This window comes from Manis pentadactyla, chromosome 6 (genome assembly GCF_030020395.1).
Source record: "Manis pentadactyla isolate mManPen7 chromosome 6, mManPen7.hap1, whole genome shotgun sequence".
In the NCBI taxonomy this organism is placed as follows: domain Eukaryota; kingdom Metazoa; phylum Chordata; class Mammalia; order Pholidota; family Manidae; genus Manis; species Manis pentadactyla.
Genome location: NC_080024.1, coordinates 111,133,396 through 111,150,804, shown reverse-complemented (window position 1 = coordinate 111,150,804; position 17,409 = coordinate 111,133,396). Strand labels below are relative to the sequence as shown.

The following is a 17,409-nucleotide window of genomic DNA, read 5'->3' as shown; positions in this document are numbered from 1 at the left end:
CACCAGGTACATGAAAAGATGCTCCACATCACTATCAGGGAAATGCAAATTAAAACCACAATGAAATATCACACCAGTTAGGATGGCCAACATCGAAAAGACAAGGAACAACAAATGCTGGTGAGGATGCGGAGAAAAGGGAACCCTCCTACTGCTGGTGGGAATGAAAACTAGTTCAACCATTGTGGAAAGCACTGTGGAGGTTCCTCAAAAAACTAAAAATAGAAATACCATTTGACCCGGAAACTCCACTCCTAGGAATTTACCCAAAGAAAACAACTTCTCAGATTCAAAAAGACATATGCACCCCTATGTTTATCACAGCACTATTTACAATAGCCAAGATATGGAAGCAACCTAGTGTCCATCAGTAGATGAATGGATAAAGAATACTATGCAGCCATAAGAAAGAAACAAATCCTACCATTTGCAACAACATGAATGGAACTAGAGGGTGTTATGCTCACTGAAATAAGTCAGGCAGAAAAAGACAAATACCAAATGATTTCCCTCATTTGTGGAGTACAACAATTAAGCAAACTGAAGGAACAAAAAAGCAGCAGACTCACAGACTCCAAGAAGGGACTAATGGTTACCAAAGTGGAGGGGCGGTGGAGGGCAGGTGGGAAGGGAGGGAGAAGAGTATTGTGGGGTATCATGATTGGTGCACATGGTGTGTGTGGGGTCACAGGGAAGACAGTGTAGTTAAGAGAAGACAAATAGGAACTCTGTGTAATCTTACTACACTGATGGACAGTGACTGCAATGGGATGTGAGGGACATACTCGATAATAAGGGTGAATGTAATAACCACATTGTTTTTCTTGTGAAACCTTCATAAGAGTGTATATCAGTGAGACCTTAATTTTAAAAAAAGGCATTCAGCTAGTAGCATGAGGCACAGATGAGATGAGGGAGGAGTAGCTAGAATTTGTACCTTCGTGAAAATGAAATATAAATAGAGTTTATTATACATATTGAAGTCTGGCAAATGAATAAATGGTATTGGTTTGCTGGAAAAAAAATCCACCTACCTCTGCCAACATACATACCTATGGCATATTCATTTCTGCAAAGCTGTTTTTATCATATGTCTTGAAATTTTTCACCAAAAATGACTTCTTTAAGAAATTCTGGTGTGTGCACATATATATATCAGGTAGAAACATATCTTTTGATCACATAATTTGCACATTTTTAGCAGCACATAGACATATGTACATATACATACATGTGCTTACTGATTCAAACAAAGCCGTAACATACAGTTCTGCAGGCTACACAGTGCCCATTCATAGCATATGACTCACAGATTTGTATATTCATTGTGTTTTCCAGCAAATAAACAGTGGAGGAAGGGGTGCTCTTTTTAATTTACACAAAGGTGCCATATTGGGCTAGCCATGACGTCGGACAATTACCTTCCTGCGTGCTCTCACCCTCCTAATGTGACAGTTCTGAGTTGTTTTGGATCTCGCTGTAAATGTCCAATGTAAGAGAATGAGGTTCAGGTAGGGCAGGAAAAGCAATAGCTGTACCCTAAGTGTCAGAGCCAGGCTGAGCACATGGCCTCAGACTCAGCTTTCAGGACCCAGGGGTCTGGTTTCAGGGATGAGAACATTATCACTCCTTGTAAGGAGAGAGCTTTGTAAAGCTTTTCAAATCATAGTCCCCATCCATCGGTGTATATGCAGAATAGCTAAATCTTTAATGAGATTTTACCTTGCTTCTCTTAAGTCTGTCTAGTGGTAACCATGATCTTTCTCTAACAACAACCAAAGATAGACTACTTTCCAGGAAGGAAACTTCAAAGAGCCAACAATGTTTCTGGGATATTCTCCATCCCTGTAATAGTCTTTTTTAAGTTATTGTGTAATATTTGATATAAATAGAAAAAATATGCAACCTACTTAAATTGTGCATATATTGACAGTTGACTTTTCATCTTTAAAATAGAACATCTCTAGAGCCTTTGCACCTAGCTGTACACTTTTTCCTGTTTTATCCCTCTGCCTTCAAGTCAGAGGTAACCAGTGTCCTGAGTTTTCATGTAAATTTTTCCTTTGTGCTTCCTTTATTTTGTTGTTAAAATAGTTTTATTATGTATGTACACATTCTTAACTCTAGCTTGTTTTTCAGTTTTATAAAATTGTGTCATAGTGATTTGAGCTTTTCATTCTATTCTGTTTCCAAGTTTTACTATTGCTTTTTTCAATTTCACTGTAGTATAAGTTTTTATTGTACAAGTATTTAGCTGTTTTCTGGTCAGTAGATATTTTGATTGTTTTCAGGTTTCCTTTCTACTTACTTGTCAACAATGTTGCTAAAAAATTTCTGTGCATTTAACCTGGTGCCTATGGGCAAGAATTCTGTAGGAATGTGTTTTTCAAGCTCTTTTGCTACAGTATTATATATTGTGACACAGTTACACAGATTCCTACTAATTTTCAAGGGAGTGTGTATGTGTATGCATACCTAAAACAAAAATTGCACAATGCAATCCTTACCTTTTGACCTAAAATGCATTTTGTTATTTTTCTTTTTTATTCTCTTTCTTTAAAACAAATGCTTGTCTAAGTATAAAGACCTAGGGACCCAGCCTGAACTCTGAAAAACACTCCTCTAAGTCAGATCTTCTCAAACTTTAATGTGCAAATGCAGATTCTGCTTTAGGAAGACAGGAGTGGGACCTGAGCATCTGCATTTCTATTGTGCTTCATGGTGTGCACCTGCTGCTGGTGCTTTGAGTAGCAGGACTCTCGGCTGTGCTTCCCAAACTTCTCTGGTGATAACAGTCACCTGGGCTGCTTCTTAAAGATGAAAATTCTGCAACTTTATTACAGGATCACCAAATCAGCATCTCTGGGGAAAAGGCCTTGGGAACTCAATATTTTAAAAGGAATTCCAAATTATTCTTATCATCAGAGAAATGTAAAAGTACTCTTCTAGGACACATACCTAAGAATACAATTGCTGGTTGTAGGACATTCAAATGTTTGCTTTCCAAGGTAATGCCAAGTTTTCTTCCATCCTGGCTGTATTCGCTCAGACTCTAATTAGTGGTGTAGATACAACACTTCATGTTGACCTACGTCTTGCAAACAGTATGATCAGATTTCTTAATTGTTGCTAATCTTATCAATATAAAACGGAACCTTACTATGACCTTAGTTTGCACTTCCCAGGTTAATATTAAGTTTGAACATATTTTCCTATCTTTATGGCCTATTTTTTCCTCTTCTGTGAAATTGCTGTTCTCAGTCTTCATCCATTTTTTTAGTTGATTTTTCCTGTGATTTGTGCACATTCTGTATATATTCTAAACATTTCTTGTTTGTCAAATGGTTGCCAATATCCTTCCTTCAAATATATTTTTTTCTTCCTGAAGATCATCCTTTATTGTAGGTTATTGATAGTAGACTCACTCAGTGTTGAAATCACCTTTATTTTACCTTTATTTACTAAAAGATAGTTTTGCTAAGTATACAATTCTAAGGTGACATGTTTTCTCTGAGCACTTTAGATATATTGTTGCCATTTTCTACCTTCCATGGTTGCTATTGAGAAATCTTCTATCAATTTAATTGCTACTACTTTGTTAAGTTATATGCCTTTTCTCTTGGATGCTTTTAAGATCTTCTCTTTGATTTTATGCTTAACTACTCTAAGTATAAACTAAATTTCATTTATCCTTTTTTAATGTATATGCTATATTTTCTGTATCTTAAATGATGTCTTTTGTTAATTCTGGAAATTTCTCAGGTATATGTCTGGTTATTCTTCCCTTGTTACCCTATTCTCCTGGAATACCAGTTAGAAAAAAGTTGGACTTTCAAATTCTGTTCTCCATATCTCCTCTTTCCTTCCTATTGCTTTCCTATTTCTAGGTCTCTGTGCTGCATTCTACGTAATTTCCTCTGTTCTATATTCTAGTTCATTAGTTCTCTCTTAAGCTGTGTCCAGTCTTGCTTTTTTTATACACCCTTGAGTTTTTTATTATATTTTAATTTCTTTATTTCTAAAATTTATATTTTGTTCTTTTTAAAATAGAACTGGTCATTTTTTGTAGTGAAATGCTTTAATAAAAACTAATCTGAAGCAAAACAGAAAATGGTTAACATTCAATATTAGTAGGTGTGATTATTTTATTTGGAACTTTTCAGTGTGTTTCAAAGGTTTTATTTCTTACAATTTCAAAAACCTTAAAATAATACCAACAAAAAAGAATAGTTCATGTTTAACAGATAACACCTTTCAACCATTGTAACCTTATTTTATACAATTAATTACTTGAGGCTTAATAAAATATGACAGATGTTACTGCCATTGAGTACCTTATCAATGCCCACATTTTTTTATTTTAGAACAAAACTAAATTGTTTACTGCCTCTTTGTCCAAAGCCATTCAATAAACTCTTTACTTCAGAATATTAAATTTTAAAATTATTTGAAAAAATATTATTTTAAAGACTTGTTAAAAATACCTTGAAACCAGGTACCTTGTGACTAACCAAAGGCCTGAGGTATATTCTTTTTAATTTATTTATTTTTAATGTACAAACCAAACCAAGAACTAGAACAAAGCATTTGTACACACTGCTCTTTCAGGGTCACCTCTCACCACTAGGGAATGCTCCCTCCAGGGTGTCAGTGGTTGCTCTTGGTAACAGAGTGGATACCACCCTAGTCTCTTTCCTGTAAGGTACTGTGTTCTCATCATAGTATATATCCTAATAATTTTGCATGTAAGATAATCATTTCCATTTTCCCTAAAACATGAATAGCAATTCTAGCTTTCTAGTGTAATGGAAATTAAAATGATCGATATAATTGATATGCAGATAGTCCATTTCCCAGCAACATGAGGTTGTAGGTTACTTACTCTTATGATTTAGGCCAAGTTCAAAATGTCACTTGAAAAACACAAAAGACATTGTAAAAAGTATGCCCATCATAAACTGAGCAATAAAATACAATGACTGATTCTGTACAAGGCTTGGTTTTGCTTTACTTTCATTCATTAATCCATTAAGACAGTTTTTTCATCTCTTAAATTAGTACTATTTTTGAAGTTCACTGGTTATTTAGGAAGAAACTATTCTTTTATATAGGATTGTGTGATACATTTAAGACATACAGACTGTTTTCAGGTGTATTTCTTGATTCTGATTCTGATGCAATGTAAATACTATAAATGTAATATTTAAAAAGTATTTTACTGAAAGAGACTATTCAAATTCATCTACTTCTTATAATGTTTTGATTTATTCAGTTACATCTCAGGTATATAGATGCCTATAGGGTAGCATAAATTAAGGATTGATATATTTCAAATTTTCCACTTCTTAAACTCTGAAAATCATAGAATAATTCAAAAATTATAGCCATGTCACCTGAAAACATGCCATTTGCAAGGAATCCTTGATGCTTAGGAATATTGAATTATTGGGTAGGCCAATACAATATTCATAAATCATATCTTTGCTCTGATTTAAGTGACTAGTAAAGAAAGTTGTTGCTTTATTTGTCTCCTTTTGTGTGACTGGTAAGGCAGAAATACAGTTGCTGAAGATGCCAAACAGGGTCCACCATGCCATTCTGGTTGTTATTCCTCTTACTGTAATAGACCTCTGGATAGTTCATGGAGAGGGAGAAAAGAGAAACCTGTTAGCAGGGGCATTGGTTGTAATCTATGTTTTTGATTATCAATGACAGCATCCTAAAATTACACCCAAATATCTCTCACATGTTCTAAAATTGAGTTTCTGAAAAAGCACTCTACTAGTAATAGAAGTAAAGTGCTGTGTTCCAGAGAAATGAGCTGTGAATTGAACCTGCAATGGAAATTGATCCTATCAGTCAGTTTCTGCCCTTATTCATAGAAAAATAAGACTGAAGGTAGAAGGAACCAAGATTACTGATTAAATGGGATGCGAAAGTGCTGGAGGCTTTAACTGGGCTTGCTGGTCCTTCGGGTCAGGACTGCAACTGTCAGGCTGCTCTGCTGGAAACTGGGCTCAAACTGACAGAAAGAGAACAGGATGAAAAATGTTGCTGGCACCAGCAGGGGAACTGCCTGACTAAGCTGTGGGCATGATAGCCATTGCACTCCTTAGGGAGGCCATTCTAGTCCCTTATCGTGAGTCAGTGGGCCTAGGTTGGACCACCTGGCTTCAGATTCATGGTAGTGGGGCCTGTCATGATACACATTCCAGGGTGGGCCAAGGTGTGAGTGTGAGTTCACTCACTCCTTCATAGCATCTTTGGCACTCTGAGGAAAAAGCAAACATCTTACAACTCCTAGTCCTGTGAATATAATTAATTACCCTGTTATCTAATCCTGAGAGATGTATTTTGTGCACATAGAATGGTACTAATAGTCTGCCAAGTTTTTTGGCAGTGTTTGTATTCTGCTCCCAAAAATGCAGTATGCATGGTAATTAGCTGACTGAAATTACACATTTCTGTTTGTGAAGTTGCCATTTATTGCCTACAGTGTGATGTATTTCTACAGCAGTGACCTTCAAAGTCTTCAGCAGTCATCAGTGTAACTCACTAGAATTAGTCATTCACAGTCACCAGCACACAAATAGACATTGTTCCAGCAGAAACACTGAAGATAGAGGTACTATAAAATACTACCTTAAGATACAAAGATTATAAACCATAGCTGGATCAGAGCTCATTTTGCAGAATGATAGAAGAAAAAAAGTAGTGAAATCGGGCAGTTCGCTTAGGATGAGTTGAAAGGATTGTCAGATTCCTTTACTCATTTGACTTTTAGCTTATCAGCCCTACCAATGTAGGAAGATGTTAGCACAAGTACTTACTTGGTGGGGCACACATCCACTTTATATTATTGGATGTCATTTTCCCATCTTACATGACTCGTGCCTTTGGGCTCTGGCAAGAGAAATGACAGTACTACATCTAAGGTGGACCATGTTACCTGAGTCTTGGTATTGACTCAACTTCTCACTAGTAGACGTGTTTAAGAATCAAAGTGGCATTCATCCCTACCCCCTGTTGATATGATTTGACCTGCCATGTTAGTACTGATATTGACACATGAGGAGATATAACAAAACTGCACTACAGGCAAAGGCTCACAAAGGGTGCAAGTGGAGATACTATGTAAAAGCTTCTGTAAGGAAGTTTTGTTTTGGTTAATTGGGGTCTCGGAGATGCAAGCCAGTGAGCACAAGCCTCTTCTCATCTAAGATTTAGACATCATACAGCCTGTATCTTTTAATCTAATAAAATCACCCATGGCAATAGGGCTTCTGGAGCATTGGTCATGGTTGTTGTGTGCTAGTCTTCACTGTTTTACTTGGCGAGTTATGGAAAGTTTGAGACATAATTCAGCATGATGGAATTGTAAGAGGTAATAACACAGAGGAAGAGAGCATGTTTTCAAGAAAACTTGACCAGTAAGCAGATAAATAACCCTTTTTTTTTTTAATTCCAGGGGCTGAATTCATGTGTGTATTTTCTTAGGTGGCTAAGAAGTACTGAAATGATGCAGGCTTGTTTGTGCATTAAAAGTAGTTTTCTGTTGAAATTAAGTTAGAACTGTATTGCTTGTTGAAGCTAATATCTGAAGCATTTAGTCATTCTATTAGTAAGTAAAATTGATGAAAACCTTGGAAAAATACTTCAGAAAAGTCCTTGTGGAGACCTGTGATTAATAAGGAAAGGAGCAAAGAGATTGAATGTTAATCTGTTTATGCAAAATAGATCTGGAGCTTATTAAAAGTTTTTTTGTAAACATTCAATTAATGAAGCATTATATAAAATCAGACATTTCCTTTAAATTGTAAGAAGTCACTAGACTGAAAAAACCTTCAGTGTTATTTGTAAATAACTTATGATATTTTCCCTAATGCTAGTAAATTTAAATATTTAAAAAATGATTCAGTAATAAAGAACATTTCTTGAGAATGCCACTCAAGACTGCCTGGGGGGTGTTTTCCTATCACTTGTCCTTGGTTCTTAGAGCTATTACAGGATGTAGTAGCATGAATGATCATTATTTACCTCCTTTTATGGTTTGAGCAGATATCTGGCAGATAAATCCCACCTTGCTTGTGTAAAACCACAGCATTGTTTCACCTATAATGTTTTCACCTTTGTTGGAGAACACAGGGCAGAAGGATGGTTCTAAGTTCTCTCTAGGTCCCAAATAATGGAAAAACAAGGCATTTATGCACAAATGGAAATCAAGAAAAATGAAGTTCAATAATAGTTCAGAAAAATTTCCAGTAGCCAAAAAGTAAAGGTAGGTTTATCTAGAAAAACTGAACTGGGAAATATGGCCTTGGACCCCTCTTCTGTGGAATTAGGAGAAGGGAGGACTCTTCACAGCCCTTTAACCTCACATTAAGTACATGGAATCTTTATTATCTTTCATATGCTTTGGTCATATATCAGGTGGAGTTTTAGGTATCTTTAACATCCTAATTTCTTTTTTTCTGGTTTTCTTTCTTTTGGAAGGACTCTGCAGTAGAGGTGAAGCAGCATGTATTTGATTGCCAGACAGATATGAATTCAAGGGCCATATATTCAAACCTTGACTCTGGTCAAGTTATGGAACTGATGTTGGCCACAATTTGTTCACCTATATTTTAGGGAGAATAGTACTTAACCAACAGGACTGTGTTGAGGAAGAGAGACCATATATAAAGCAACTTGCACAAAGAAAGTCCACACATGGTAGCTATTATTTATCAAGTTTCCATGCTTATTTTCCCCTATTTTCATACTTACTTTCTTTACATTCATGTATGATGACCACAATCAGGGAGACAAAAATCAAAATATGTGGATCAAATATATTTATGGATATACCAAAGCAGAACATTTCAGAATAGGTTCTCCCCAAGCACATAAAAGTATATTGCACATAATAAGTGCTCAAATAAATGTTATGTATTTAGTATTATTGTATTTTCATCATCATTTCATAGACAAATTTAAGCTTTCTCTGAATATATTCTTCCTTTTAAACCATTTAAAATGTTTATATTTCTGCATGTTATTTAGATTTCTAAGCTTAAAACCCTGTGTCTGGAGCTTGGACTAAGGAATAACGCTAAGATATTCTCAGGGCCAAGAAAGAACTACTTTAGCATTGATTCTGTGGAATTCTATACAAATCAAAACCCAGAGAAGCCTGGAATTCTGCTCAGAAGTTTATGCTTCCTAATTATTCCATTATTTCATGCTAAATTCACAAGCTTTTACTCTTATATTTTCCAATTACATAAATATAAATTAATGGAGAAAGATAAAATATATGTATCAGTTAGCATTAAGATTGGCTTCTTGTTTCAGAGCCCCAGAGGAAAAGATCCTTAAATAAAGGCATATTTCTCTCTAATGAAAGTTTTGGAAGTAGATGATTCAGGGATAATATAGTAGCTTGGTGATTTTCACGAGCTCTGGCTCCTTCATCACTGCTTTGAATTCTTAATGTTTAAGTGCCTCCTGCCTCATGATGGCTGCGTATGCAAAACATGTAGCATCCTCAGTCAAGCTAATAGGAAGGAGGACGAAACAAAGACGGTGAGCTCCTTGTCTTAAGGCCACCTCCCAAAAACTGTTCTTAACATCTCCTCTTGTGTGCCAGTCACCAGAACTTAGGCACATGGCCACACCTCGCCGCAGAAGAGGCTGGAAATTTTAGTTTTTATTCAGAGTGGCCTGATACCAGACTTACTATTATAGAAGAAGAAGAGACCAGATACTGGGGACAAGTAGGACCATCTGTGACTTCTGGACTTCACCAGAACTTCTATAATCCTTTTATATTTTCTTTTTCCATCTTTTCTTCTCCATATTAGATCCCATGCGTGGCCCAAGAAAACTGGAAGTAGTAGAAGTCAAATCTCGACAAATCACTATTCGCTGGGAGCCATTCGGGTATAATGTAACCCGTTGCCATAGTTATAATCTCACCATCCACTACTGTTACCAAGTTGGAGGACAGGAACAAGTGCGAGAAGAAATAAGCTGGGACACAGATAACTCACACCCTCAACATACCATCACTAACCTCTCTCCCTACACCAACGTTAGTGTCAAGCTCATCCTCATGAATCCAGAGGGCCGGAAGGAAAGTCAAGAACTCATAGTTCAGACGGATGAAGATTGTGAGTATTTTTAAATAATATATTTGTGTGGAAAATATATTCTTTCACAAGCAGCTTTTGTTTCTTTTAAACTGAAATTTAAAAGAAATTGACATTGAAATTCTTTAAAATTTAATTCTAAATTCTCATTTGTAATGAAAATGGAAGAAAGAATTGCTATGTTGAGTAATACAAATGTGTATCTTTGTTTCTCTAAATTTAAGCACTGATTAGAAAGGTAAAGGGAATAAAGAGGCAGAAATTTATTTTAATTCTCTGAGTCGAATAGTTACTTTTCTGTACATAATAATTCTATGTTGCTCTGAATAGCTCTTTGTTCAAGTTTTATTATCATGTTGGACTGAAGAGTTGTTTGAGGTATTAGATTATTTATATGAAATGCTTACTTAAGTATATTTAAATGACATTCTGAAACATTTTTCATAGTTCATGTAAAAATTTAGCACAAAATAGAGGCTGCCCTTGCTTTTCAACACAGTGCTGAGAAATTACCTCATTAGGTTTGTAGTCATGTAATAGATCATACTTTCCCATAGGAACAATGCTGTAATTGGATACTACCTCAATAAACAAGGATTTAACAAACAGACCATGCATATCACAAGCAACTCATCAAAAAAAGGAAATATGCAATTGCAGTAAACTTCTAAAATAATTTAATGTAGTAAAATTATGCTGCAAATCCCATAGCTTGGATATAGATGTTCTTTTTCATTGATTATTCAGAGAATTTTCATGTACAATATGTGTTCATATAGCACATAAAATACAGTGGTAATGTATTATATATTTGACCTAAAATTCATTTTCAAGGGCCCAGAATAAGTGGCAGAGAACTTCGGAAGCCCATTAAATGAAAATACTTCTTCTGGGAAAAAAAATAGATGTTTCATTTTTTTTTCTTCATTTCCCTGATTATGATCTTTTATCAATGATTATAACATGAATTAAATGTTTATAACAACACTTTATTGTTTCATTTGAAAAGCTGACAAAGAATTTTTAGTGTTTATTACCCATAAAATACCATGTGTGTTGCTGTGGAAGGAAGACATGAAAACAGCCAGAGTAAATGAGGCGCTCACCCTTCTCTTTTCTTTTCTGTAGCCCCTCAAGTCCTGCCTGTGTTGGTTGCTTTCAAATCACTATTTTATTACAGATATTTTTGTAAGGAGTATTAGTTTGATACAAGTCACTCAATCAAGGCTGAGACTGGAAGCCTTACCTCTGTTTCTTCCAATTCTTCCTCATCTCTCAAGAAAGAAAGAGTCAGGATTGTCAGCTGGCCATCTCCAGACCCTTTCTCCCCTGCATTTCTCTTTGGTGTGTGTGTGTGTGTGTGTGTACATACTATAACATTTATTTCTATATATATTTGCTCCTAACTCCTGTTGTTTCTACTTCCAAAATATTAGATTGTCCTTTTCCTTCATCTTACCCTGCTTATATCCAGATCCTTATTATTTGATGCTGACATTCCTGTAGTAAGTTTCCAACCGTTCTTTGCCGTGCCAGCTTTTCCCATTCTAATGCCCCACCCCCACTTGCTCACTAAATCCCTAGATCACATCTGCATCATGCTGCTCTCTCCCTAGAGCTTCAGTGACTCTCTGTCCAGATCCTGATTTTCAAGGTCCTCTGTATTTTGGCTCACACTTTAGAACTAGTAACCTGTCCTCCACGGCAGTTCATTCTGCAATCTCATCATCTGTCCTGTATGCCACACCTGTACATTCTGGGGCCACCCCTTATTGTTACCCTCTGCCACATGCCTTTTCACTTGGCTGCCTCTCCATCCATCTTCTCTGCTATCCTCCAAAGTTCTCAAGTTTCAAGTCCTTCCTAAAGCTGCCTCCAACTCTTAAAGCTCATATTACTCTCACCCTTCTGAACTTATTTGCACTTGATAACATCTTTAAATATCTGGGCTTAATTTCCTCATCTGAGAAGTGAGAATAATAAAAATTTGCAGGCATATTAGGGTGAGAAGAGATTTACATTGCAGAGATGAGCTTTAGTAAGTGATCATTATTATAGGTGTAACAATTCAAGGCAACTCCTTGTGAGTCTTCTTTGTTCTCTCATTAACTGGATACTACTTGGGAGAAGACACTATCATTTTTTGTCTTAGCAACAGACATGAAATTAAGTAGGTAATAAACACACAAACATAATCTATTAGTCTTTAAACAAAACAGAAAAGCTTGTTGATAATCATTTAACTCATTTTAACAATGAGAAAGGGAGATCAAATGCAGTCATTTCTAGAGAGAAGCACATTTCTCTCACTAAAGTATGAACCCACTCACCACTTTTGGGTTTCAAATTGAGAACTGACATTAAGGTAGGAAGTCTGTTAAATTCTGTCAGAAGATAGGATTAGAATAAGTTATTTCCTTGTTTGTTTAAATTATCTTCCTAGTCACAAAAGTCAAGGCATGCATTATTTCCAAATAAAAATCTATAGTTTCATGGCACAGTGGCATCCACTTAATTAAAAAACTTTTATTTCAAATTATATTTCCTAACAATAAGAACAACAGAAAAGACTTCAAAAAAGACAAAGAAAGTAGAGACAAAAAATAGAATAAATATCAAATAATATTGAGTTTGAAGAGAAAGAATGGTGGGTTCACTTTATATATCTACCATTAACAGAGGCCACAATTTATTGACATTGTGAGTTTTATTGCAGTATAATATTTTTATTGATATATTGTTTATTTCACACACAGAAAGTGTGTGAAAAAATTTATCTTTGTATTACTGTTAAGAGTATCAGTAGACAGAATAGGGTTCAATCCACAAACTTAGATATTAAGACTGATATTAAGACTATCCCAAATTTGAATTCCTAGAACTTATAGAAACAGGTAATAGATCTAAGTTCCTATGAGGTACAATGCTCTGTAATTTAATTAACTCTTGTATTTTATTTTAATTTATCTTTTCCTGATCTAAAAAAGAAAGTATGTGAATCTCATTTAGGTTTTCCTGTTAGCTTTTCCACAATACTATCAATTAGAGTCTCCAGTACATTTTTAACAAGTTTGTCTTTTTAAAATGTCCTCTGTTCAACATAATTTTGACTGTCTCCCATTTTATTTACTGTCATTTATACTAATTGGATGAAATCAAAGATTTATTTTTTTCTAAGCTTGTAACTTCTTTACATTTTCACATAGGTTAATAAATATTTTCTACGACATATCACCTCAAAATAATAGAACCTATTTATCATGATACTGTGAAAAAACATGATGATGATGCTTAATAAACCCTTTCAAAGTGAAGAGGAAGAGACATGGTAGAGTTTCCTCTGGCATGGCCCATTTTAGTTCAACTTCTGAGCATATTTTTGTCACAGATGCTGGAGCCCAACTTTTCTTAGAATTCACCAATGTTGTAACTTCTTAAATACCTTATTTATCTTTTCTTCCATGTAATTTCACATCAACCCTTCAACCTAAGACAAACAACTATTTTCATATTTATAATTATTTAGAGTTTGGACCAAACAAATCAACTTAATTTAACTTCACATTTTAGAAATGCAGCAACTGAAACCCAAGGACAGTCAGTAAATTGCCTAAAATGCAAAGTTTAATAACTAGGAAGTCTTAAATCAGAACCCACACCTCTCATATGAATCGGTATTTTTTTCTGCCAAACTATACTTAGCTCCATGCAGACTAGTTATAAATATTCTACATCCACCTCTAAGTAGCCCCACAACTGAAAACATACTACCTATGAGTCCTTTTAAAATTCTAAACAGTCTTTCTATCCTGTGAAGATCTTACCAACCTTCAAAGGACTATTCACATCCTCCCACAATCTAAAATATTTCTTCTTTTTTAAACTTTATTGAGATATGTTATCCATTCATGAGCTGATGAACACTTTGGGGCTATTATGAATAATGCTGCTACTAATATTCATGTATAAGTTTTTGAGTAACATACGTTTTCACTTTTCTTGGGTATATACCTAGAAGAGGAATTGGTAGGTCATATGGCAATGTTAGCTATGTTTCACCATTTGAAGAACTGCCAGACTGTTTTCAAAATAGATGTATGATTTTACATTCCCTCCAGCAGTGTATGAGGGTTCCAGTTTCCCCACATTCTCACTAATACTTGTTATGATCTGTCTGAATTACAGCCATCCCCATAGGTGTGAAGATGTGTCTTATTGTGGTTTTGATTTGCATTTTCCTGCTGGCTAATGATATCGAGCATTTTTCTATGTGGATGTTATCCATTTGTATATCTTTTTTTGAAGAGCTTTTTATACAGATTTTTTGCCCATTTTTAATTGGATTCTTTCTTTTCTTACTAGACTTTAAAGTTAAATGTGTTTTAGATACATGTCTCTTGCTATATATATGCACTGCAAAAACTGTGTCACATTGTGTGTATTGTCTTTTCACTTTCTTGATGGAGCCCCTTGAAACCCAGTTTCTCATTTTGGTTATATACCACTTACCTGTATTCTCTTTGTTGCTTTTGCTTTTGGTGTCATTTCTAAGAAACTGTTGCCTAATCCAAGTTCATGAAGAGTTACACCTATGTTTTCTTCTAAGAGTTTTGTAGTTTTAGCTCATACATTTAGCTCTTGAATATATTTTGATCTAATTTTTATGTATGGTATGATATAGGAGTCCAACTTCATTCTTTTGCCTGTGGATATCTAATTGTCCCAGCACCATTTGTTGAAAAGTATTATTGTCTCCCCATTGAATTTTCCTGGCACCCTTAGTGAAAATCAATTGACTGCAAATGTGAGGACTTATTTCTCTATTCTCATTTTGACTCCAGGGATCAATTTGTCTATCCTTATGCCAATACCACACTGTCTTGATACTATAACTTTTCAGTAAGGTTTAAAAAATTTGAGTCCTCTCCATCCACATTTTGGTTACTCACACCATCACCAAAAAACATGATCATGTACTACTAAATCCATGTATAAGTACTACACATATACTAGTTTATTACAAATAGGATAGCTACACTAATATACTAAATTGTGGGTAATATATGTATACTCAAAGACTGAATTTAAATAATGAGGTAAACAACATTTAAAAATAATATTAGATGCTATTTCATAGGAAATTGGCAAGTAAAATTCCATCTTCCCTTATGTCAATTAGATTTTCCTGAAAACTAATCAAAAGGTGTGTTACATACTTTAAGTTTTTAAAAACAGGCATTAAACTTCCCTAAATCTTTTATATAATAAATAAATAAAATAAAATAATCTTTAAAGTGTATAATTTTATCTACATCACATTAAAAAAATATTTTGTGTCTATTTTAGTACATATGTATATTAGGTATCAATACAACATGTGATTCATATCCTTCTTTCACATGCTTTTGTTCACTCAATATTATGGCTATAAAATCCATCCATGTTAATGTATATATTGTCAATATTTTTTGTATTTTATTGTGTGAATGTAAAATAATTTATTAAGCCATTTGGTTTGTCTCCAATTTGTTATTCTTCTCAAAAATATGTTGACATCCTAGTATATGTCTCCTGTTACATATGTGCAAAGATTATATCTGGAGATGGGGCTATTGTGTCATATAAATGTGCCTCTTTAACTTTACTAAATACTACAAATTATTTTTCAATGCAGCTGTACCAGTTTACACTCCCACAAACAACATGTGGAAATTCTCATGGCTCTATATTCTTCTGTACTTATTTTTGAAGAATGAAAAATTCATTTAAAAGATGACTGAGCTTTGTATAATTAATTCAAACTTATTTTAAAAGGTGATGAAATTCTTTTCTTTATGAGGACCATGTAATCATAATGGTTTTAAATTTCAAATTTTTAAAAGATAACAATGTACCTATGGACTATTAAAATCTTGTGGCTCAATGGAAAGTTAAAAACCTATTGAGTCTAGAAAATTGGAGGGCAGGTATTTACTCAAATATCTATTGATTTTTCCCCCTTCAAGTACCAGGTGCTGTTCCTACTGAATCCATCCAAGGAAGTACCTTTGAGGAGAAGATATTTCTTCAGTGGCGAGAACCAATTCAAACTTATGGTGTCATCACTTTATATGAGGTACTATATACATTTGTTAGTAATTTAATATTTTTTAATAGTTTCTAAGATAGCTAGACTATCTAGTATTTAAAAATGCATAGGGTATCATGTCTTTTAAGAAATTCAATGCCTTTGATAGTTACAATAGTTACTGAATAGAAGCAAAAATAAAAACACTAAGTTTGTGAATTGTGTATGATTTCAGGATATATACTTATAGTGATTTGGATATTTCTAGATTATACATTATTATATGTAAAGATACAACATAGTATTTAAAAGTCACCATTATAACAAACAATAAATATTTTGTAGTATATATTGATTAGGAGGCAACCACAGAGTCCTATTCTTGCTAGCTATAAAATGTTTTACTACTGAATTATAGAATAACACTGATTATTCAATTAGCAAAGTCAATAGATATTGTCTCAGGAATAACAATAGAATGAATAATGTCTTTTGGTTTCTTATTATTAGCAAAACATCCTTTAGACTTCTGTGACATAGTTTTGTCTACTGAGGCATATCAAATGGTTGAATGATAGATAACAGATGAAAATTTGATGAATTGTTCAAGGAAAGAAACAATACCAATAACGGGGTCACAGTCATCATCATGTCTGCATGAGCATCATTTCACTATGCCTATTGTCACAGAAAGGAGCAGGTGCATTTATTTTAAAGCTAGCATTTATTGGAATGCAAATTCAACAAAATTGTATGTTGTTTGGTTTCTAAAAATCGCAGCACTTCCTCCTATGGAACCTCTGCTTGAACACCTTTCAGAACTACTGACAAAAGCCTGAGCAGATTAGCTGTCAGACATTAATCACTAGTAAACCCTGTCCCTGACCCAGCTGGCCTCACAGTTATGTTTCCTTATACCTTTTGAAAATTGGTATTGAAATGCAAAAAAAGTTTTTAATTGAAAGCTAAACAAAATAAGATGAAAGAAAAAGGTTTATTTTCATGTTACGTTGTTAATGTTGTTCAGTGGCTGCTTCACTGTAAAAGAATCAGGTGTTACGAAAATCCACGGCTCAGCTTTAGATCTAAGTTGTATAATCAAATCAAAAAAGTTCATGTTTTATTTCTCTCAGTGATCAGAATCTGTTAGTTGATTTTTTGGCCCCCTGACCATTTTCCACTCTCAGTTTTGGAGACTCTTACCTAAGAATA

At 34.4% G+C, this 17,409-nt stretch overlaps 1 protein-coding gene across 7 annotated transcripts in view; it reads left to right on the top strand.

The window, feature by feature from the left end:
- The window catches only part of PTPRM (protein tyrosine phosphatase receptor type M), an 895,627-nt gene that overhangs the window by 583,690 nt on the left and 294,528 nt on the right, over positions 1 to 17,409 (top strand). For all 7 annotated transcript variants that reach the window (XM_036880717.2, XM_057504052.1, XM_057504051.1 and 4 more), the window contains exons 8-9: positions 9,843 to 10,151; positions 16,136 to 16,245. In XM_036880717.2, the coding sequence (XP_036736612.2) occupies positions 9,843 to 10,151; positions 16,136 to 16,245 (419 nt within the window). The remainder of the gene's footprint in view (positions 1 to 9,842; positions 10,152 to 16,135; positions 16,246 to 17,409) is intronic.